Raw genomic sequence first — 24,062 nt, forward strand, 5'->3', positions numbered from 1 at the left:
CACACACACACACACACACACACACACACACACACACACACACACACTAAATAACACTATAAACAAACAGGAAATGTAAATAAACTGGGCCCTGGAACTTCTGTGTACATCTGATATAACCTGGGGTGTCTTGTCTGGGGCTATGCACAAATTTCCAAACAATTTCAGCTACTTTGGACCCTTAATAGCCCACATGGATAGGTCCATTCCCAAGCCAAGGAGTGTTCTCTACATTCGAACAGCTGGGACAAGGAAAAATAGGGAAAAGCCAAGGTAACTGGGAATGGAAGGTTGAGCCTGGAATAAGTCTGTCATGCTAGCAGAGACTGGAGGGCCAGGACTCACCTGGTGGGCAGGAAGTGGGGCACAGTCTGGGACTTCAGTAGATAGAACCATGCAGTCTGTCCCCAGTGAAGCAGCTGCAGTGGGCAACAGACTGGACTGTCTTCAGGGACCACTACCCATCTCATTCTTTGCAAGCTTAGCGGGGATACCCCATCCCCCATTTCTCTGACACGATTAAGGACTTGAAAGGTGACAGGTGACATGCAGTTTGCTTTGGAGGTTGGGGAAGGAGCGTTACTGAGGTGGGGGCTGGCTGGTGGGGGCTACTGGGGACTTCCAATGAGAGCTGCCACAGCAGATTCTGAGGCAGAAAATCCTATTTCTCAGTCCTTAATTCCAGTCAATTCCAGTCAAAGGGCTGATAGGCATCGCCGGCAGTAATTTGTGCAGCCTATCCGCTCTTTTCACCTTCTGTCGGCCCCTCACTGACGGGCAGGCCGACATGCTGCTGTTCGAGTGAGGAAATTAAAATTTGATGCAATAATCCTAAATAAGAAGGATTTTATTAGGTAATATATACACTTTAGATGAAGCTTGCTAGCCTGATACACTGATAGAGGGTGGCATACATGCTGGGAGCCACAGATAAAGAGGGGGAGCCAGGAGGGTGGGGCAGGTCTTGACAGGGCCACTATGAGCAGCAGAGACAGGGCTGGGTGTGAGGGATGCCTGGGTCCCCCAGCCTGGGGTACTGAACAGGCTGTGCTGCCCTGGCCTAGCTAAGGAGTGAGTGTGTGAAATCAGCGTGTCACACTGAAAACAAAACAAAACAAAACATGGAGATCCAGATCAAGGCATGGAAACTGATTAGCAGCCTGGAGACATCAGCCTGGCGCATGTGGCAACTGGCTTAGGGGAGAAGGGCTGCAGGGGAGGGGAAAGTGGGGATTCCTTTTCCACTAGGGAGGTAGGAGAAGCAGATCCACATGGAGTCTATGGGGCTGCTCAATGCCCAGAAGAGGCTGGGAGCCAATCACTGCTTGTCTGTCTTCTTCAACTGGTCCACAACCCTTGGAAAAGTGCTTACCATGCCCCCACAGCATGGGTGCAGAGTCGCCCAGGGACTGGCTAGACAGTGAGCAACACAAGCACACAATGAAATGCTAAGATCTCTGAGCTAAGAGAAGACAAGCACATGACAAGTAGCAGAGGGAACATGAGGAGAGAGTGTGAAGGAAGACACACATCTGGTCTGCTCCATGGAAGCCTCTAGAAAAGAAGGGTATAACTTAACCTGGGTTAACTATCTAGGAGATGGGTGTGAGGCTAAAGTAGTGAATACGTTCGTGGAGGGACAGGGGAAGACTGATACCTGACATGCATAAGTTATAAGGGCATCCTATGGGGTCTCAGAGGAAGCCTGTGTCAAATACAGGATCTTGTGACTATCTTTTGAAGCAGTGGCTGAATACAGCATCCCATAGCTGACAGACCCACTGAGTCACCAGCCACCAGAGTTTGATATCTGTAAGAATCTTTCAGGAACCTCCTACCCTGCCCCATTCCCAGGGGACATATAGGTAGCAGTGTCAGGGCTTTTCAGGTTCCCTCTGGTGACCCAGCCAATGTGATGCCAGTACATACCAATCAAGTTGGCTTTGGCTTTAAGTATCTTCTGCACGCTCTTGGACACAGTGTGCTGAGAGACCCAAGTGAATCCTGTGTCAATGTTCCAGAGATGGGGCATCTTGGTTACTCAGAGATTAAAAGCAACCTAAGTTCCTGTGTAAACATTACACAAGGCTGGGATTGACTGTTAAGTCATTTAGCTTTGAAGTCAGTTGTATCACAGCAGAGAGGGGTGGCCGACTCTGAGGCTATTTAGGGACAAGCCAGGGAAAGGATCTAAGAAAGGAGGGAGAGAACTGGGGAACTGAAGGTCAGGTGGTCTGTGGGTTGGTTACAAAAGCAAGTACAAGGGTGACATGAATGCCAGAACCACCAGAAGGCTGGTATGACCAGACTATGTTCATTCATTCATTTATTCTACAGACACTCTCAAACTCCACTATACCATGCCAATCAAAGAATCCATTCCTGCTGTACCATGATACCAGGCAAGCATGACACCAGCAAATGCCAGTCAAGTCACTTTTGAGCTCTGAACACTCAGAAGGAGAAGCTCAGGACTGGAAACAGGTGATGGGCCTGAAAATGTCTGAAGATGGCAGTCAGTTTGGCATGAGGCTGAGATCAAGGCTTGCAAAGCTAGGGTTAGTAGCAGAAAGGATGGACAAGTCCCTGGATATGGGTGGGCTGAGTTCATGCAACCTGGTCTTCATAAGTTGGGAACATGATGTGCCTAGCATGCCAAGAAGGGAAAAGCTGGGAGTAGTGAGCTTGAGATCACTCTATCTGGTCTCCAAGCATCTTCAGAAACCTGCAGTAGCAAGAGCATAAGCATCTTTCTTGTGAGACTCTTCATTCCCCAAAGCAAGTGACCAAGTTCCACCTCCACACCTTTCGTGCCAAACACACCTGTAGTCAGAACAACCATTGCATCCAAACAGGACCAGGCTCCCCTAGCCTGTACTGGCTTAGGGACTCTGTCCACACCCATCTCCTCACGTTTGGGGCTTTGAGTAGTACAGGGGGCAAGGTGGGGTTCTGAACATCTCCAGCTTCCAGGGATCCCCTACATTCCCTCAGAGCTAAGTCCTTTTCTCTCTACAAATGCCACTCCCACAAGATGCATGTCGAAGTTTCTGTCTATTTAATGGGGATATACCCTGCTCTTCTTTGTCAGCCCATAGCAAGCATTCTGTTACAGTCTGTGGAAAGTGAGGTGGCTGCCAAGCCAGGGACACCCACTCTTAGTTTAGCCAGGGCCCTGTGGAGGGGACCATGATCCATTTTGTTCTGTGAGACCTTCCCCAATCACAGCTCGTTTGACCAGGTGCAAGCTGTGTACCCCTAGGGTAGTAGTTCTCTACCTGTTGGTTGTAACCTCTTTGGGGATCAAAGGAGCCTTCCACAGGGCTGCATAGCAGACATTCTGCATATCAGATATTTCTATTACAACTCATAACAGTGACAAAACTATAGTTATGAAGTATAAAAAATAATTTTATGGTTTGGGGTCACCATAACATGAAGAACTGTATTAAAGGGTCACAGCATTAGGAAGGTTGAGAACCACTACTCTAAGAGAACCAAAGGATAAGCTCCTGTGACCTAAATACAAAAGAAGGCATCTCCCTTGAAATCTGAACTTGAGACCCTCCAAAGAAAGAGCCATTACGAAAGGCAGATAGCTCCCAGAACAGCTTGGGCCTGAGAGAGGAGCCTCACAACAGAAAGAAAGCTGTCATTGTGTGTGGCACTCATGGCTGACAGTGGCAGCAAGTTCGTGGACGACATGACTAAGTAACATGGCTGTTTGGCTGAGCTTAGGTCCACATCCAGGCCCGGCACAGGCTGGAGTACTCATGGGCATCTGTGGACTGGAAGTTTTGGTTTCTTTAAAAGCCTAATTATGTTTTTTGTTTTAATCCCAAGTGTGGGATATGGAGTGCTTTTAGTTTATCTACCACAGATAATTGCCTCGTGAGGGGTGTGGTCTTTGCCTGCTGCAGTTGGTTTAAATTCTGGGGATCTGAAGAGGGTATAATTATGAAAGAGATGCCTTGAGGGACACTCAGAGGGAGGGGGAGGGAAAGAGAGAAGGACAAGGAGGGAGGGAGAGAGAGAGGATGCTTTGAAGAATGTTTGAGGAAAGGGACAGAGGAGGAAGGAGGCTGCTTTTTTTCCTGCTGCATTTGCTGTTCACCCTTCCTAAACTGTTAGATATCCTAATGACTGAGATTGGTATTTTCTTAAAGAACCCAACAACCCTAACCATCCAGAACTAAATCTAAAGAGGTCTATGTCCCCTGACCCATCTAACCTCCTTTCTCTCCTACCTAGGGTTGGGGGGTGAGGATTGGAAGGAAGGTAGAGGCGTAAGAAACCCCAATAAAGTAAAGTAGATAAAAAGTAGCACCTACACATTTGTGTCACTGTTCATGACTCTTTCTAAATCAGTTCTCCTACGTCCAGCCATACTTCTCTTTATGCCCCATGGTACCTTCTAGGGAGCAGGAGAGACACTGAAGATAGCGTAACCTGCAAAGTACCTGGGATTTCCACTGTCCCTCAGTCAGGGACTCCAGGCAGGGAATGGCCACCGCTGGGGCTGGGGGCAGGGCTTACCGGAGGAGAGTGCTCATAGATGTTGGTGCTGTAGGGTAGGTTGATGAAGATGGGGTCCATGTCTTGTACATCCGTGATGATGATAGCCAGGTTGGCCAGTGTAGACAGAGGTCTGGTTTTGTCTTGATCCTTGGGAGGCATGCAGAGAGAGAGCAAGAGTGCACAGCATTGGGTATGGATATGCATACATATATACACATATTCATACACCCATACATGTGACCACCCACAAACATACACACCAACTCTTACACTCCACAGAGAGGCTTTGGTGTCCCTGAGACGTTCAAGAAGATGGGAACAGGACAGCCTGGAGATTGTGGTGCTACAACAGAGGCTTGGGCTGAGGCTGAACTGTTGGCCTAGGACTAGCTCTCCCGAATGTCAGGTGGGTGGGACCACCAGCTTGGATGGGAATGTCGCAATTCTTATCACCTTTGCTGTGTTTGTCCAGGGCCACAGCCCCCCATCCCAGAATAGATTTCACTAAGATGGGGCTCCTGGAGAGGCTCCTCTGTGATCTGCTGTATTTGCTAGCCAGTGATTTCCAATCCAACCAGCAGGGGAAGCTCCAGGGCCCATGTCATCTGGGGGCCTCCCGGAAGTAGTGCTAAATGTCTCTGGGACAGGGCAGGAAATATTAAGCCAAGCCATTATACTTATAAACCTGGTTTTATAAAGCCCACTAAGAAAGGGACACCAACACCTGTGTTCTAATGCTCAGCAGACCAAGGTCTGTACAGCTCGGTCCAACCAGATAGCAAGAACCAATAACAACGACGGCTGTTATGTCTGAGGTAGTCCTCATCCCACTTACCCACATGCCCCTACCTTTGCATGTATTGTTATCACAGGCTAGGCTTTTAGATTGCTTCACAGAGACAGAGTCAGACAGACAGACAGGCAGGCAGATTTGTCTATAGTTGCAATACTAAGGAAGTATTTAGAACCCAAGCCTAGGTCATTTTGCATAGGAATATCTGCCTTTAACTGCCTTGATTTTGGTCCTCACAGCAGCCAGTCTCTAGCATACAAGAGAAAGTCCGATAGACCTTTATATGAAATGAAAGGTTCCAGCGAATGGCCCTGATGGCCCCTGGGCTTACAAATCCACCTGGGACTTGAGGAGTATTTGCATCTAACTCGGCCTTGGCTCCACTGGGGCATTTCCCACATTGCATAAAGCCTGGCACTGGCGTCAGGACTCCACAGATGGCACTATGGAGCCCATGGCAGAAAAGATGACCTCGTGGCTGTCCTCGGAGACCTTAGGAGGATTGTCTGAGATGGGAGGGATGGGAGCTGTGTGTGTGTATGCACAGGAAGGAAGGCTATATTCTGGGAAGTCTTGGCCCCTCCCTCCACAGCTCAGGACTGTGGGGAGATTACTGGCAATCTCTCTGTATTCATCCCAGTACAAGCTTGGCCCCTGGATGGACCTGTCCACCCACATTCTACTAATGACCAGCTCTGGTCCATTTGCATGCTGGTAGAGATTATCCCACAGGACAGGGTCTAAAGAAAGGACATATCATCTGCATGCTTCTGGGCCCAGGTGTATACCTGGGATTTAGTGAAAGGGTGAGGGAGGCACAGATATGTAAGTCCCCTCGACTCCCTGCATCAGTTTTATTTTATTTTTTTATTTAGGTCTCTTCTTAGGAAACTGATAAATAACCAGAAGAGAAAATAAGAGGCCTCATCAGGGACCTCCCAGAGAATCACAATATTTGCTTTTCCTGGTTCTAGAGGGTTGTCCGGGTCTTATCCAAGCCCGAGGGAAAAGCTCCATTTTTCAAAGCTCAACCCAGGCCAGATCCAGAAATCTGGCATGTCAGCTGCCACTTAGGGCCTGGGGTTGGCTGTCCCCTCTGCAGCCACATAGGGGCAGGGCAGGGGCCCTGTCTGCAGCAGCGGAGGGTCAAGACTGGGTGCTGTGGCCAGGCTAAGTGGACCACAGAGGAAGAAAGGATCCCATAGTTTCTTTTGCCCTTAGCCTGAGCTCTACACACAGGTCTAAAGGACAACAGAGTGTGCCATCACTTCTAGGTTTGGAGGCCACTGAGGACACAGCTGTGCTCCTGGATGTCAGCTGGAATAAGGGCATACAGGGCTAGGACCCTGTTTAAGGTATGGCTTGCTTAGCCCTCGGCCCCTTACAAACATCTGGCATCAAAGGCCCAGCTGCATGCTGGAGACCTATAGACTCTTGGCTATGGGGCATGGCGGCCATAGCCCAGAACTGAAGTCGGACAACCTGGTTTTGGATTCTTACTTCCCCTCTATTAATCAACTGTGGGAGCCTCAATGTTGCCATCCATAAATGGGCTAAGGTTTATTCCCCTGCCCTGAATAAGTCAGACTTATCTTACAATTCCCTGGGGTTGGGACATAGGCTGGGTATCTGTAAAATGGGCATCTCAACAATATTAATATGGTAGGGCTGTTTGAAGGTTAATAGAAAGTCCATTTGAGTGCTAAAAACAATGCCAGAGACACATGGACACCATCACCAGATTCTTCATTGTAAATCACAGAGCAGCAGGGGGCTAACTCAAGTCTCCTTAGAATACCCGTTACCTTCTGTATGGGAAATGTCAGGCGGTGGGCACTGGAGGCCCAGGGGAGTGACTCACCGTGGCGTTGACTGTGAGCTGGTACGCCTGCGTGACCTCATAATCCAGCTCCTGGATCACAGTGACTATGCCTCGGGCACTGTCGATGGTGAAGAACTGAGACGGGGGCTGGAAGGAGTAGAGGACGCTGCCACCCGCACCCAGGTCAGGATCGGTGGCATTGACGATGAAGATGGGTGTCCCCACTGGTGTGTTCTGAGTGAGAGCAAGGTAAACAAGAGGATGAGTCTCACTTCACCAGAAGCAGCTGCCTCCATCAGTCTCAATTCCTCCTCCCTACAAAGGCCATTAACCATGCTTAGCCGCGCCCCTGCAGCCAACGGACCGACCTGTCATTTCCATTCTGAGTGGCTTTGGAGGAGTGTAAAATGCATGATTTCTCTTTTTCTCTTTTTGATGGCCTCCCGGTGGCTGTAGAGCACTGGCTCCAAAGACGGCCCACTTATCCCAGAGTCCTGGAAGAGGGGCCCTTTGGTCCCCAAACCCATTTCTTAGTGGATTCGCTTCCTTTGTCCGGTGCCCCTTGGCTGCCCAAGCTTCATTAGATTGCCCTGGAGGGTGGCTAGGAACCTGCCTACAGGGACCTGTCAAGGGCAAGAGTGTGTACGGGGGTGTACCTGGATTCAGGTGGGGGCCTTGGAGGCACCAAGGGAAGGGCCATTCTATGCCACCCCTAGGTCTTGGCTGAGTGACAGCAGAATGTAGGTTGCTCAACTGCCTCAACCTCCTAGGAGCCTTCAAGGATGCTGTGACTCCTCCATTCTATCATGGATGTAAGCCCCTGTCCCTTTCTGACGGGGTGGCTGGTTACGGCCACTTCCTCATGAGGCAGGGATGGGGCTTCCACATTCGTCAAGAAGGCTGCATACTGACACTGTTTTTGTGCCACACAGTGAAACTCCCCATCCCAACCTGTATGCCTCGGCCAGCTCTCAGCTTCCCTCAGAGCCTGCATTTCCACAGGCTCTGTCTGTTTTGCCTCTGATGGTGTCCGGCACACAGCCCTAGTCAGTGGACACCCATGTGAGCACATGGACAGATCTCAGCAGCACTAGGTGACTATATTCTGAATGTCTTCCCATATCACCAGCCCCTGGCCACCCTCATCTCGGCAGCTCCTGCTCATCATTGGCTGCATGCATGGGTTTTCCCACACTATAGAAAGCACACAACGGAGGAAGGACACTTGGATAAGGCTCTTTGCACAGAAAGGAAAATAAAACCCCAGCTGGGGAACAGAGGGGCCAACTGGTCCAAAGCCACACAGTGAGGAGATGGAGCAAGGCCTTGGGTTCAAGTGCTGCTGATTCTAAGCACACGATCTCAACACCTATACCACAGCTTCTCTACAATGGCCTTTTCAGATCAACCAGAGCACAGCCACTAAGTTGTTATGGTCCTACCTCAGCTGGCCAATTGTCCTCTATTGGCCACCAAGTGTAGGGCTGACCCCCCAGGAGTCATCTTCCAGTTCTCATCCCCTAGCTGATGGGAACAGCAGACAGGCAGTGGGAAGACCCTCTCCTGTTCGTCATTTGTGGCTCCCTGTTACCCTTGGCACAGAACATCTCACACAGACTGGCCCTGGATTGCTCTTCAGGAATTTCCTAGTTGCATGGAGCCATTTGTATTGCTCCAACCCAGCAGTTCCCTTACGTCTCAGGGCCTTCCTCACTACATCTACCCTCCTCACCTTGGCTTCTTGGGAGACATGTTCTTTCCCTTCAAAGAGAAACCAGTTTGTGGGACACAAGTGGCCAGGTGCTAGGATTTCAGGCCTGGCCAGGACAGCGGTTGGGATTCCAGCCTCACTGTGTATCTCTGGGTTAGTTACTTAAGCTCTCTGTTCCTTAATCCCCTTTATGTACACTAAAGGTAATATTCTTTCATTGGGTTCGTGTTAAGAAGGCAGACCTACAGCTCACTAATGTAAACTTTCCAGCATCTAAGTGCCCAGAAGTAAGAAGCTATGGTTCCCCCATCAGACTACCTGCTAGAACCGTAGAGGCAGGGCCATCAAAGGGTGGGGCAGGGAGGTCTCAAAGAAAGAAATTCAGTATGTCTCAGAAGCACCATACTGGGCATTCCTTGTCTGCCTTCCAAGCCTCTGTACCATAGGGTAGCCCAATCGGCCTACCTGCCTTGCTCCAGACCTGAATTTCTCTTCATGCTGGCTTCCTGGTGAACTTTACCAACTGGGAGTGGGGGTAGGGATGGCAGGAGCTCAGATGGAAGAAGAAAGGCATGCAAGGCCCACACCTTCAGCTCCCACCCTGGAGCCCAGCTCCCTGGGGCAGGCACTCTGAAACACCCTTCCTCTTCCACCCACTGAGCCTTTGCAGGAGGAGGCACAGCCCTCCATGGCCAGCCCCCAAGTGCTTCAACAGCCCTTATCTTCTTCCACCTATTGGCTCCTCCATGTATGCCCCTCAAAGATGCACCGCCTGGGCGGCAACAGAGCCTCTAGGAAGGGAGGCCTAGTAGGAGGAAATTAGGTACTTCTCCCCCTCTCTCCCTTCCCTTCTACTTCTCCTCCCCCTCTCCCTGATTCTTGACCACCATAAAGTGAGCAAATTGCTCAGTCACATGCTTCCCACCATAATGGTCAACACAGGCCCACAGCAGCAGAACCAAGCAGCCATGGGCAGAAGCCTCTTAAGTTGTGAACCCAAATAAACCTTTCCTTCTTCTGAGTCAGTTTCTTTCTTCTCTCTCTTCATGTGAACGTATGTCTGCCCATGTGGTCATGTTCAGATGTATGCATGTGAGTGTGTGCACATGTGTGTGGGGCAGAGGTTGGTACTGGTGTCTTCCTAACTCACTCTGTTTTTAGAGACTAGATCTCTCACAGAACCTGGAGCTGACAGTTTCAGGTAGACAGGCTGGCCTGTGACCCCAGATCCTCTTGCTTCTGCTTCCCTGGCCCCAGGACTGTAGTCACATTCAGCCACATCTGTTTTTGCTTTTGTTTTTGATCTTGTTGCTGCTGCTGCTGGGGATCAAGCTCAGGCCCTCATGTGTATGCAGGAAGCCTTTTCTCCAGCCTTCTTAAAAATGATTTCTTTGGGCATTTTGTCACAGCCCTGGAAAGCCACTAATACACTACCCTCTTGAAAGTGGGCACGTCATTGGAGCTATCAAAGATCTCTTTCCTGTGGGACCCTGATAGTCACAGTCATCTGCAGATCTATAGCTGAAAGATTGGGCTCCCCTGTGCAGGGCTCAGTGAAGCCAGCTCACAATGATGCTCAACCTCAGCCTACAGTTCTACTCCCTACCCCACTCCTCTCTAAAGCATACAATGACAAACACACTATAGAGATGCTATTCTTAGAGGGCACACAGCTCGGCTCAGCAATATGGCCCCACCAGATGCCAGCCTCACAGAGATGATGACATTTCATCTGTCCATGCCTCATGGTCCAGGACAAAGGCTCTTAGGCTCTCTGAACAACAGATCTGGTGAGTTCAGAGTTAGGCTCTCACCTGAGAGGGGAAGAGAAGCCCAGAGAAGCCCTGTTTGTACCTGACCTTGAGTTACATCTCATATAGTGAAAACCCATTTAATTTCTGCATAACTTAGGATTGGTTTTAAATGACCCTGGCAAAAAGCCATTCATAAACTTAGAATGGACAGACATTGGAGAGAAGAGAATGCTGACTTCCTGCACTTCAGGCCCTGGGCGCCATGCTCTACCAAGGATCAGCGTATCCACTGGAGCATCTGCAGCACCAGCTGCTGCTCCATGGTGCACAGGCCTGCAGGCTCAGCACAAGCAGATTCTCAGGGGACAGGCGCATCTGGTCCCTGTAGACAGTGGGCCATGGAGGCTCAGGGCATAAGCCTTGAGTTAGAACTTCTGAATCCATATCTTTCTACCAGGAGACCTCAGGTGTCAGCTGTTTAACCTTTTTGACTTCCATGTCCTGCATAAAATAGAACTGTGAATGGCACTGATTCTTGGGAATGATGTGAGAATTATGAGATGCTCCTTGTTGGACCAAGTGCAGGGCAATGTGCAGTAACACTCAACAAATGGTCCCCGCCTAACATTGCTATTTTATCAATGAAATGGCAACACAGGCAGAGAGATGAGCCCTCCCCCACACAATTAAAAGGAAGATAGCATACAAATGAGTTTCTTCCCTATGAACTTGGACAGGCGCCTTAGGGATGGAGAGATGGCTCAGTGGCCACACCTGATGACTGAAGTTTGATTCTTGGGACTCACGTAATAGAAAGAGAAAGACGACTCCACAGGCGGTCCTCTGCATGTGTGTATGAGTGTGTGGGGTGGGGCACATGTGTGTGTGCCCTTGCCCGCTTGTGTGCACCCAGGCAAACAATTGTAATGATTCTTTTTAACTCAAGTAGAAAACCTGTCCATGTATTGATTCCCGCAAAGATGTAACTGGGAAAGAGCGTAAGGAGACCCTGCTTGTAAGAGGAGGACAAAGTGGGGCCTAAGATGTGGGGTCATCTGAGGCTAAACCAAAATGGTCTGACTACAGACCATTCTGGATGTAGGGGCTTCAAGGAAGCTTTGGGAGGCCATGGCCCTCATTTGACAGATGAGAAGAAGGAGCTCAGAGAAATAAGTTCTGCTCCAGGTCTCACCATGGCTCCTGATGGGTGACAGCAAATCGGGCACGTTGGCTCGTATACAGGCTTTTCTCAACCTCCCACAGATGCATTTGTGCCTCCTCATCCACCCTCCTCCTTAGCTCTGCTCAAGAGATGCAGCCAGGCCACATACCAAGCAACTTCAGAGCCAGGATGTATTTGATTGGTGCAGGGGTAACTACCTGACCTACACAGGCCAAAGAGATGGGGTCTTGGAAATTAAATCAATTTGCTAAGGGAAACCTTTAATGTAAAGATTTTGCCATCCACTTAGGGTTGGATGGGCATATGCATGTGAGGGGAACCCCCATTAAGGAAGGGAGGCTCTCTGAGTCCATCTACACTGGTCCTCACACACCCCTTTGGCCACTGTGTGGGACCCGACTTGTGAGATGTGTCTGGTGGACACCTTGCTCTCTGGGTCTTAGCTCTTTTCTCTCATCTGACACCCCTAGAACATACATCAAACATGTGCTCTTTGTTGCCAGACACTGCCACAGGCTCCCCTGGGAGTCTTCCTGTTAGCATCACAGTCAGCACAGAGAGCCAAGTACCAGGCCACCACTCCTAGACTGCTCCTCAGAGGCAATAAGAGGAGCAGAATAAATGGCCCAGTGAACGCTGGCTACAGCTTCTTGTTAACTATCCTCAGACATGCCTTTGAACATGCAGATCTACACAGATCACTGCAGTGATTCACACGGCTGTGACAGAGTGAGCAAGAAACAGACTAATTGTGCACTTGTCACAGTCAGCATGGAGGGATGGTTCTATAGCCCTCGTCCCCTTCAAACCTCAGGCTGTCCCTTTGAGCAAATGGCCCATACACATAGGTCACAGGCAGGGCAGGCCTCTGCCTCCTCCAGTCCGCATTTAAGCTCCACATCACTCGTGATGGGCCTGCTATAAATGGGCCACCCTGTGCAATTCTGAGACAAATAAATCTTGTTGCTACTCCTTGGGGTGACAAGGGAATAGACTCTGGGAAAGTTCTGCCGTGCTCAGGATCTTGTTCGTTAATAATAATGATGAATGGCTTTCTTCCTCCATGCAGGGCGAGCTACATTCCACTCCGGGCTTCTCTGGAGGTGGCTTAGGGTGCTCATTGGAATAGAGAAGGGGGGTGGATATACATTCCCAGGGAGAGAAGTGGGGGGGGAACAATGGGTAGAAGGTTGGAGAAGAAAAGAGAGAGGAGAGAATGATGACGGAGGAGGACAAACAGAGAGACAAAAAGAAAAAAAGTGGGATAGAGACAAGAAAGAAACAGATCTGGAGCCCAAAGGGAAAAGGGAATCAGAGGAAAGAATATGTGCCAGGGGCACAAATCGTTGGGACAGAAACCAACAGGACAAAGAGATAATATGGAGGGAAATTTTTTGCTTTGTTTTGTTGTTTTTGAGATAGGGCTTCTCCATGTAGCCCTGGCTATCCTGTACTCATTTTGTAGACCAGGCTGGCCTCGAACTCAGAGATCTGCCTGCTTCTGCCTTCCAAGTGCTGGGATTAAAGGTGCGTGCCACTGCCACCACTGCTCTGCTTAGAGGGAAAGTTGTAAACAAAGGAAATGAAGTAAAAAGACACATGGCTAGGGATGTAGATCAGTTAACAGGGTTCTTGCCTTGCGTGCACAGAGCCCTGGGTTCTATTCCCAGCACAGTATAAATACAGATATGCTGGTGCACACCTGTAATCTAGGCAGTGAGGAGTTTGGGGCAGGATGATCAGAAATAGGCTACATGAAATCCTGTTTAAAAAAAAAAAAAAACAGAAAGAAGAAGGAAAAAAAGAGAAAATTTCAAAAGGGCAGAAAGACAGGTAGGAGAAAGAAAAGAAGGCTCACACCACTCAGATCATGGGGAACCTTCCTCAGCTAGATGAATTCTGTATCCTTGACCAAATCCAGTCAAACCTGCTACCATATCTGCTTAGGTGCCATCTCTAAAGGCATTATTAATATTTATGGAATGCTTTCTAGATGCAGCTACAGTCTTTAATATCTTATTATAGAGCCTGTTAGAAAATGCATTAGTAATAAATTCCTGACAGATGGAGTTTTGACAAGGTGCAGGTGGCTTGGTGGATCTGAGTTGGGAAAAGACCTTTCTGGAATATGTGTGAGCTACTCAGAGGCTGGGGACCATCCTTAGGGTAAAAAGGAGTTGGGGAGAGGTTAGGTGGGGATGCAGCCTGGATGAAGGCTGGTCTAGGTTAGAAGAGACAGGACAGATAGACGCATTAATGTTGAAGGAATTTCAGAGGCAACAGGGCACCTTGAATTTCCAGTATTTTGTCAGGTAATGAGAGGGCTCCTGGTTCAACAGGAAGGATGATAGTCAGGCTCTCAGACCAGGGTAGCACCTCTGTTTTGGGTTTCATGAAGTACCTTGATGGGGTGTCACTTCCAGAGGTCTTTGTGATACTCCTAATAACATCATGGGACCTATTGTCACATACTGGGACCATGGTGGATGAGGAATAGGGTCTATAGGACATGTGCACTGTGGTCCTGGTTCATATAGCTCAGAAGTGTGGCCATCAGGAAGGACAGGGAGAAATATCCAATCAAAGGATCATGAAGGAGTAGGTGCAGATGTGTTTCTGGCCTCTCTGGAGCCCTCTGGGGCCCATTATCATCGAGACAGGGCACTCTTATGTGGGACAAGCCTACATGTGTATATCCGTGAGCCATCTCTATGGAGGAACCTAGCAGAACTTACTTTGTGACATCTCTTATCTTGACCACTGTCTGCTCTCTCTCAAGGGGTGGCATGCGCATAGCCTGATGCAGCTGGAAGACTCTTCCCTGGGCTGGCATCCCAATGGTCAAATCTTCTTGAAAGATTTATGCAACTCTGACCCCCACTATGCAGCATGCAATGCCTTTGCCGGAAGCTGTGTAGACATTTACAAACATGCTTACTGAGTGGCCACCTGGCTCCTGATTGTGACCTGCTGGAGTGGCCCTGGACAGCTACTCCCCATCTCTTTCTGTCATTTGCCTTAGCCCCTTTTCAGTTCTTATGCCATCTCTTCTCTGGAGAAGACATGTGACAAATATTGCTAAGGAATCAGGGATTTTCCAGCAAACATGGCAGACAGAACACCTTCATTTCTGTTTTGGTCCCAGCCCCTCACCAAGACAACAATAAGCAAATTAAAAATGCATAAATCCACAAGGGTAAACAGAACAGCAGACCAGAGATGCCACTGCAGCTGTGGAAACTGGAAACAGATGGGTGCCTTCAGAGGCGAGGAGGCTGTGCCTGGAACAGCCCAGGATCGTGGATGCCATATCATGCTGCATGGGAGGAGATGTGTAGGCCTAAGGGTGGGAAGAGAGGTGGAAGGTCTTAGGGGCCCAAGCAAGATTGGGTCTCCAATTGTTACAGCAGACTGCAGGTTCCTTTCTAGAGGGCTTTTGAGGGGACTCTGGACTCCAGGCTGGGATCTGGGGAAAGGGCTTGACTGGATTCTCATCAACCTACTTCCTTAATCTCCACCAGGCCTGCTAGTCAGCCTTCAGAAGACGGGTATCCAGGCAGGACACAGAAAACTAGCCCAAGAGAAAACCCTAGGAGTAACATGCCAGCGGGCCTTGAAAGCCACAGTGTTTCACCCTATCGTGAAGGCCACTAGTTAACAAACCCCACATACCCCAGGCACCTATAGTAGGCAGGAAATGAAGCATACGGTCACTGTCATGCATGAAGAGACAGTGGAAACCTAGCATGGTAGTGTACACCTGGGATGTCAGCACTCAGGAGGCTGAGGTGGAGGATTTGCTGCCAGTTTGAGACCAGCAGAGGTCTGTTTCAAAAGACTGGGAGAGAAGGAGGGAGAAGGGGAAGGGGAGTGAGGGAGGAACGGAGTGAGGGAGGGAGAAAAGGAGGGGAGAGGGAGGGAAGACAGAGATAAGTAAGAAGCAACCCTGAAAAATCCAGTCAGGACATAGCCTCTTGGAAGTAGGGACATTCTCAGGAGAAAGAAGAGCTGAGCAGAAAGTAAAGGTCAGTTCAGGGGGCTGAGGTAGGAAGATCAAGAGTTCAAGGACTGCCTGGACATCTTAATGAGACCCGTCTCAAAATGAGAAGAGACAAAGAGAGGTTGTGACTAAAAAGAACTTATTTAGCCCATGTGGGGCCTTGGGTTTAATCCTCAGCACTGTAGACAACAACAAACAAACAAAGAAAAAGAAATTCAACAGAAGAGTTGGAAATAAAGAGGAATCCCCCAAGTAAAGTAACTCAAAGATGAATATGGGGGAGAAAATTAAGAACATTAGAGGAAGAGCTCAGACTGAACCCAAAGCCCAATTAACAAGAATTCATAGTTCAATATCAGCAGGAAGCTTGTCATACAGGGAAACAGGAAAACCTTCCAGACCCCAAAACATGAACTCAGATTGTTTCAGAGAGATACTTACACAAAAGCATAAAACTAAGACATTTCAAAATATGAATATGGGGGGGGAGGGGAAACCCTAGAGACTTTAGAGAGAAGACAAGGGCCCACACTCAGAAGATCAAGAGTCAAGCTGCCATCGAGAGTCTTAACAGTAAAACATTACAGGCTAAAGTGCAGAGCAGAAACAAGTTCAGAGAATGAAGCCAACTTTTTTATACCCAGCCAAACCATCAATGAGTAAACATGAAAAAATAAACACATTTTTCTGAAAAACTTTTTAGATTTTTCCCATAATTTTTTTTTCTTGGAAATCACTGAAGGGTATATTCTATCAAAATGATAGAAACTAAGGGGAAAAAAGATATTCATGAAAAAAGCAGATCCAATATAGAATGTAATGGAAGTTTTGTTTTCTTTGTATATTATATAAATATGCTTTCGTTTTAATCCCAAGATTTTTAGTTGGAATTTTAGTTGGGCTATAGTTTGTCCACATCTGTTAACTGTCACATGCAGGGCATGATCCCTGTCAGCTGGTAACAGCCTTCCACATGTGGCATGTAGAGGGGCATAGTCTAGGACTCAGTATAAATGTGAGAGCTGAGAAAAAACAGCATGTGGCATTGGGTGTTGGCATGTGGCATTTAGCAGTGTGGATAGACAGACAGTGTGACGGTTTGGAGCCGACAGACAGAAACGCTTCGGGGTTTAGTAGCTTGGAGAAGACTATTAGCTGCATCTGTGGTTGACGAAGATTGGTATAGAGCCCTAAAAAATCCCCTTGGACCCTAGCTAACAGGGAGAAGTAAAGCAGTCCAGGCCCCCTCTCACCACTAACCTTTTCTCTCTCCTACTTGAGGTAGAGGGGTTTGTGGAACGGAGGCAGACTTCTACAGGTGGCTTTCCACTACAGTAGAAGAAAGGTAAAGGAACTCCTTTTAGGATACTAACAGACATTCAATTATGCTAGAATATTAGAAGCAAATTAATGATAGGCTCATGGAACACAAAATAAGCAAATAAGAGAAGTGAATAAATGTTGCAGGATATTTGATGCCATTGTGAACCTGAGATTGTAAACTTGTTTCTTGTTTGGTGTGGTTCAGTCCTAACACAAATCTTTAATCCAAGAATATTTTACTGATTGTAAACAGGTGATTATGTGTGGGCTCAGCCCTAGTACATACCTTTGATCCAAGAGCTTTCTGTACACAGGATTTAATAAAGTTAACCCTAGGTCAAGAGGTGGAGAAAGTAACCAGATGACAGGGATTAACAGAAAGGAAGCATTTTGAGCTGAGCAGTATTTAAGACGGTGTGGAGAAGAGGGAGCTCTTTGGCTTTTCAATTTGTCTTTTTCCTCCTGTGCTGTTGGGTGAGCTAGTAGGCTTTTTCCTCCTGAGCTGTCAGCTGAGCCAGCAAGCTTTTGGCCTTGGGCTTTTGGCTTTTTCCTTTGGAACATGAGCTGAGGGAGGGTCAGCTGGGTGCTTTCTCTGCCTCTCTGAGCTAGTAGGTTTTCACCCCAATATCTGGCTCCTGAGTCTTCACTGGTAAAATCAAAGATTGGGATTTTCATTATAACAACAAATATACTCTAGGACAAACAGAAGACGAATTATGTAAGTAAGTACAGCATGTTATCCAAATCATCAAAATCATTACATTGAACATGTTAAATGCTGTTTTAGCTAACAGGCAGGCAATTAAGGGATGTAGGCAATATTAGTGGTGTGTTTGTGTAGGTGTCTGTGTGTATGTGTGTAGTTCTAGTGTTTGTATGTAGCAAAAACTAGGTTGAAGTGTATAAAGGTCAAATTCTCTTTTCCATAGTTAAAAAGCCACTAGCTAATATCTAAAAGTGAACAATTCAAAAGAATATGATCTAAAAGCAAGAAGGTAAATTCCAGAGATTAGAGGAGGGTGTCTCGAAGTGCGGGAAAATGAAACAGGGCCCTGCTGTTTTTACTAGAAGCCACACTTACTAGAAGGTATGCAAGCTCATCCATATGAGATTTTGATTAAAATAAATATGAAAAATTATAAGAATTATCTCATTGTGGCTAGACTCCCGAGGGGCCCTGTCAATTCCTTTCAGTTCTGTCCCATGTGGGAAATCCTGACAGGTTTCCTGTCCCAAGGTACTCTCCTATCTTCTTTTCACTTCCTCCTCAGACACCATTCCTGGATTTTCTGTTATCTCCAAGGCCAAAGCTCCAGCCCCTGAATGTCACCAACATGACCAAGCACCTTCCTAGAGATGAATGAATGACAGGGTCCTTCCCACAAGTGCCCACGTTCCAGGCTGTCTATATGACCAGCAGGCACACAGGTACGCATGTGGCAGTGCAGCGCCCTATGCACCAGGGCGTCCTATGTAGCTGGTGGATCTTCCTAGCTGCCTGAAGCCCGTGTGTAAAGAAGAAAAGGGGACTGTAGCCCTGGTGTCCATAAGACTCTCATCCTTACAACAGACTGTTTCGATACCAGGCAATATGGCTGCCTAGCTAAGAACTGGCCTTATCTTGTCTTCTCTAGGGATGGAGAGGAGGAACAGGGACTGGAGGCAAGACCTGTGGGCTATGGCTCTACTCTTCTGCCCTGTGGTCCTAGCCTGAGCTGTTAGTGTGATTAAATGTTAGAGCCCTCCTCCTATCTCAGCCAGCTTCTTGTTTCCAAGAAAATGGAGGGATTCATCTGTGGACCATCACCTTCAAGCTTGTTGGCCTGAATGGATAAATGTAGAGATAGCTGTGTGCACACTGGGTTATGCTCTTGCTGCTCTCCTATGGCCTTCTTCATGACTCCCTCCTTGGTGGCTATTGGACATCAGTGGGTGTATGTAAACCCTTGGTTTTCCCAACCAGGACATGGCTATAATAATCTCTGTGATGCCTTGGGCATAGCTGGGGTAGAGATGGAAAAAGTTGAAATGGCCCCAGAGTCCATGCTTTCTGGGTATCAGCAGATTGCTCACAATATATTTGGATTTCAAATTTCCAGAGCAGGAGTGTTCAATTGTCTAAGTCCATGTAAACACCCTCAAACCTGAAAAGCATCAGGAACACTCCTGACTATAAGACATTTGGATGAGGGGTACTCATTGAATAGTATGATCATGAATTAAGGGCTCCTGGGAATTTGACTTGGTGCTGGTGCCCCTGATCATCATGGGTGAGGCCTGGCTCTCTCTGTGCCTAGCACCATGAACAAACACACCAAATGCAAGCAAAGGCCCTAACAAAATCTTCATACCCTCCTACCAAGTTAGAAAATTCCAAGAGAAGAATCCAGGGGGCGGGTGTGGCCAGTGGGAGTTTTGTTAACAAATGACCTGAGTCCAGGGACTGGACCAGAAGCTAGAGCTGCAGATGGTCCTGAGATCTAGTGGATTCTGGTTATATGGAGGTTCCTAGAAGTTTTGTTTCCCTAGACTTCTGTGGATCTGGGGTAATTGTAGCTTTCATCTGTTGGGGATTTCCTGAATAGAGCTCTAAATGTGTTATCTCAGATAGTCCACACAGAAGCTGGACAGCAGACAGTGTTACCTCTCCATCTTTTGGACCCCAGACCCAGGTGACAATGCTCACACCCCAGCAGGCTACTCCACAGCCTGTTTTAATCATCACATGTCAACGTCCCCAGTACCCAGGAACAGGGGACCTTGGGAAATTAGAGCCCATGCTGCCCTTTTGGCTAAGTGCTAGGGACTGCCAGAGATGGTCAAGGGTACCATGGAAATGACTTAGGCCATTCTCTAAGGCCCCAGCTTTATAAGTGACAGTGTCAGTGTTCTTGGGGGGAAATATCAAAAGTGAATGAATAAGTTACTAAGACTGATAGGTTCATTCATTTGTGGGTCCTGGACATGTTTGGAAAACACGGGCAAGACTGCCTTAACCACACACACATTTCCTGTCTCTTTAAAAAAAAAAAATTGTTAGGTCATTAAAATTTTTTCTTGTAGGAGAAAATACAGAAGGTGGGGCTATGAGAGAGTTTGTGGTTGGAGTCCCATCTACACACTTTATGCCCTAGAGGGAAGTTGGAGAGATTCTCTGAACCAGTTTTCTAACAGTGATATGCATACAATAAGGAGATTTGTCCCCTACAGGAAACACCATCGAAAGTGCTCCATGGAGCACTGTGGAAAGGTACATAGTAGGTGTTTAAGAAAGATTAAGCTCTTACCTCCTGGGGAAGACATAGGGTTGAAGAGTGGCATTTGTGCAGACAAAAGTCTATGAACTATAAAATGTTTTGCAAATGTCACCTCTAGTGGGGGGAGGGTTGGAATCAGAGGGGATGACACGAAGGCTGAGGTCCTTGCTCTGCTCTCCAGCAGAGATGCATGCGTCCTGCTCCACCTCCAATCCAAAGGGGCTCCATTCCTTAGCCCTAAGGCTCATTTCTTCCCTGGATGATGAGTTGTGTTAAACAAATGAATATGTAAATTTTCCTTAGGGAGGGCCTTAGAGCTCAGGAAGCTATTGCTAATGAATGGATCCAAATAAGGAGACAGCTCAAGCAATAGATCTCAATCTCTTTCCTCTCTCTCCTCGTCGGCTCCTCCCTCTCACATGCTCCACATCTTGACCCAGCAGAGCACACAGAAGAAGGGGGTGAAGAAGCTACAGAGGACAGGAGGTGGGGACAAGGGTGGCATAGGGTTCTGTGGCTTGTTCCCTTCCCACTCTTGTGACTACAGCTACCAGCCTCTCAGGTGGTATGAACCTGTCACTACCTTTGGAGAGTGACAGAGCCAGAGAAGGGAGGGGTGTGTAGGCGGCAGCAAGGAGAAGGCTTTACACTGATTGCTAATTGCTGCTTGGCACTGGCCTTGAGATGGGAAGGGTAGGGTGGCCAAGGAATTCACTAGGTCCTGGGCACTATAGGAAGGTGGTTTAAGTGGGAGTAGGTGGAGAGCAATTGGAAACAAGGCAGGGTAGCACACACCTGTAATCCCAGCACTCAGGAAGTGTAGATAGGAGGATTGGGAGTTCAAGGGCATTTTTAGCTACATAGCAAGTTCAAAGACAGCCTGGACTACTAAGACCATGTTTTGAGGGGATAAACAAACAAACAAAACCACTTGAGGAGATGCCTAAACCCCGTGCTGGTTGGAACTAGCTGAGGATCTCTGAGACGGTTCCAGTGTTGAACCACAGGCCTCAGTCTCGTACATCCTTGGAAGAATCCACTGTGGCCTCATGGCCGAGAAGACAACTCTGGCTCAGAAGCCTATGCTGTGGCTGGAAACTAAGACCCAGGGAAGGAAGGGTCCCTGTCTTCACTCAAATGGCCACTGAAGAGCTTATTCTCTGGCCTTGGCCTGCCCTGTCCTAACAAGGATGGAAGGTGGCTTTCCCAGCTACTCATCATTCTCAGGCTCTTGGGCTTGACCCAGAGACTGGAGCCCCAAGGATCTGCATGGCCCCAGTGTAGTCCTGGACAAGGTTCAGCCATACCATTGCTACCATAAAAGGCAGTGACTTAAGTTTTTCCGGATGCCAGTTGGAAGTACCCTTACTGAAAATCCAGCTCCTTCCTCTACCGCCATCCTCAGAACACATAAGAGTTACAGGTTTTGAAGGGGAAATCCACAAAGCCATCTCTTTCTCCTTCCTTTTGAAAGAGCCTCACTCTCTACAGATCTGTGCAGCACTCTCAGAGATGACATAAAACAGATTCTGATATTCCACCCTGCCAGAGGAGCTCACCCTGCACCAGGCCTACAATGAGCCATCCATAAAGGAAGAACTCAGAGAGTAAAGAGCCAAGACAGAAAGAAGCCTGGTATCCTGTGATTCAGCCTCCTCAGCTCCTTGATGGCTGTTGTGACACCTAGGGATGGGTCCTGCAGACACAAAAATTCTGCATCATGTAGCTTAGCATGGACCATGTCTAGTAAGCAACTTTATCACTGCCAAGGTTTGGCAGCTTCAGATTCTATGGTTTGCTTAGAGATGGCCAGGAGACCCACTCACCTAAACAACTTACTTTGGAGGGAGAGAACATCTAACAGGCTATCCTTGGGAACGGTCCCAAGATGTATTCTAAAGGCTGAGATGATAGGGCCTCTTCTCCCTGATATTCTGAGCAAGTTGGGACCTGTGAGAGGTCTAGGGCAGGGACCGGCTCTTTGTTAACCTTGTTTACCATGGACTACTGGCTTCAGGCACATCCAGAGGCCATGCAGACCACAAGATGGCCTCCAGGAAGAACTCCAAGGAAAGATGGAGACCCAAAAATCCTACTCGAAGGTAGTCCTTGGACTCACACAACTTCATGAGTGCAGTAGGGAAGGCACCTCTTTAGCGGGTCAACTTGACCATCAACCAGGGAGGAAAGTTCCAAGGCCTCTCTAGCCCACCTGAACTTAAGTATACAGAGACATTTCTATGAGAATGGCCTATCATCCTTTCTCTGTTTTGTCACCACAGTCAGTACTCAGCAGCTCCCAGGCTGGTAATCCGACCAGTCCCTTAGGAAGTGGGAGAGCTTGGGAAAGAAATTGCTGTCTCTCATTAAATAGAGTGCTAACACCATGAATTTCAAATGAAACCCAGATGAAGAAGACCCTGGCAAGCCTCACCTCCATTTGATATTAATTGGGCGACACTTTGTTTTAATGGTACATTAATTAATGCAGAATCTGTGCGGAAGTCCGCGTGACACTCACATTAATACAAATGAATTCATTACCATCGGTGTTATTACAAGAAATGACAAATAAATCTGTAACAGTGGGACCCTTCAAATAATAATCACGAATCATTAGGTCTGTGCTCCGCTCTGCTCCTTGATACTGGCTTGCAGATGTGTGTGTATATGTTCCACACTTTTGTGTTTGGAGCTTGCAAGAGGATGCTGAAGGGTTGGCTCGTGACTGCCATTCCTTCCAGAGAGCTTACCCCCTTGGTATGGAGTTCCTCCTATGTCGGGAATGAAGTTGAGGTTGGGCCTGTGAAAGTCAGCTTGTCCAATGAATATACTCTGCCCTGATGCTGGGAGAGTGGGGGAAGGGATAATAGCAACGGGTGCCCTCAGGTGCACCTGGGCTGTAGGATTTCCCAGTGAGACTGATCTTAATGTTGCACCCCAAAACTTCAGGTGCCTCGGGGAGGAGAATTCTGGGTAGCACAGTGTGAAGTATGAACTCTCTTTGGTCCTCAGGGTGCTTCCCTGTACCCAGTGGAAAAGAGAACCATGCAGGGAAGTTGAGGGGCTTATGCCCGGCTCTGCAGAGTTGAGGGCATGCTTCAGATGCAGTGCTGCCTTAGCACAGAGCTTCCAAGGCTCCAGATCTTTGTAAGAGAATCTCCTTGCAACCCAGGAAGAATTAGCACCCGGGGCACAGCAGGTGATAGCTGGGTACAGGCAATTCCATCCAACTCTCAACCACCTTGCTTGTTGTTTCACTGGGACCCCAGAAGGTAAGAGTACTGCAGTCTTCCTGGTTGCTTTCAGCCCTCCAATTGGTCTGAAGTCATAGCCAAAGCCAGTTTTTGTTTCTCTGGGGGTAATAAGCAAGGTTCTAAGAAAGTGCAATAAGCAAAGTCCTTAGAGACCAGCTTGGAAGAAAGGGCAGGATTGGCCTTAGTGACTCAAATGGAGTTGGCATTCTGAATGGTTGGCACACAGGCTGCCTCCTCCACTTTTTACTCAAGGAAGACTGTTATCAGTCAATGGGTGAGCCCCAATACTAGTCTTCAGGATTCTCTACAACACCAAGCTACTGTTGTCAATGGGTTGGAGCAGTCAAGTGATTTCAAAGTTGCTTGGTACCTGTTCTCAGAATGTCCCCCCATAAAAGCCTTTGAAAGGAGATCCAGTCTCCTCTAACAGGGATGCCCAAATTA

At 48.0% G+C, this 24,062-nt stretch overlaps 1 protein-coding gene across 1 annotated transcript in view; it reads right to left on the reverse strand.

Moving 5' to 3' along the window:
* Cdh23 (cadherin related 23) overlaps positions 1–24,062 on the reverse strand; it is a 349,868-nt gene that overhangs the window by 192,808 nt on the left and 132,998 nt on the right. The window contains exons 7-8 of the mRNA XM_055598837.1: positions 7,173–7,367; positions 4,537–4,665 (exon numbers count right to left, since the gene is read on the reverse strand). Of these exons, the coding sequence (XP_055454812.1) occupies positions 4,537–4,665; positions 7,173–7,367 (324 nt within the window). The remainder of the gene's footprint in view (positions 1–4,536; positions 4,666–7,172; positions 7,368–24,062) is intronic.

The sequence above is a fragment of the Psammomys obesus genome, unplaced genomic scaffold, assembly GCF_907164565.1.
Source record: "Psammomys obesus unplaced genomic scaffold, mPsaObe1.curated_primary_1811, whole genome shotgun sequence".
Taxonomy (NCBI): Eukaryota; Metazoa; Chordata; class Mammalia; order Rodentia; family Muridae; genus Psammomys; species Psammomys obesus.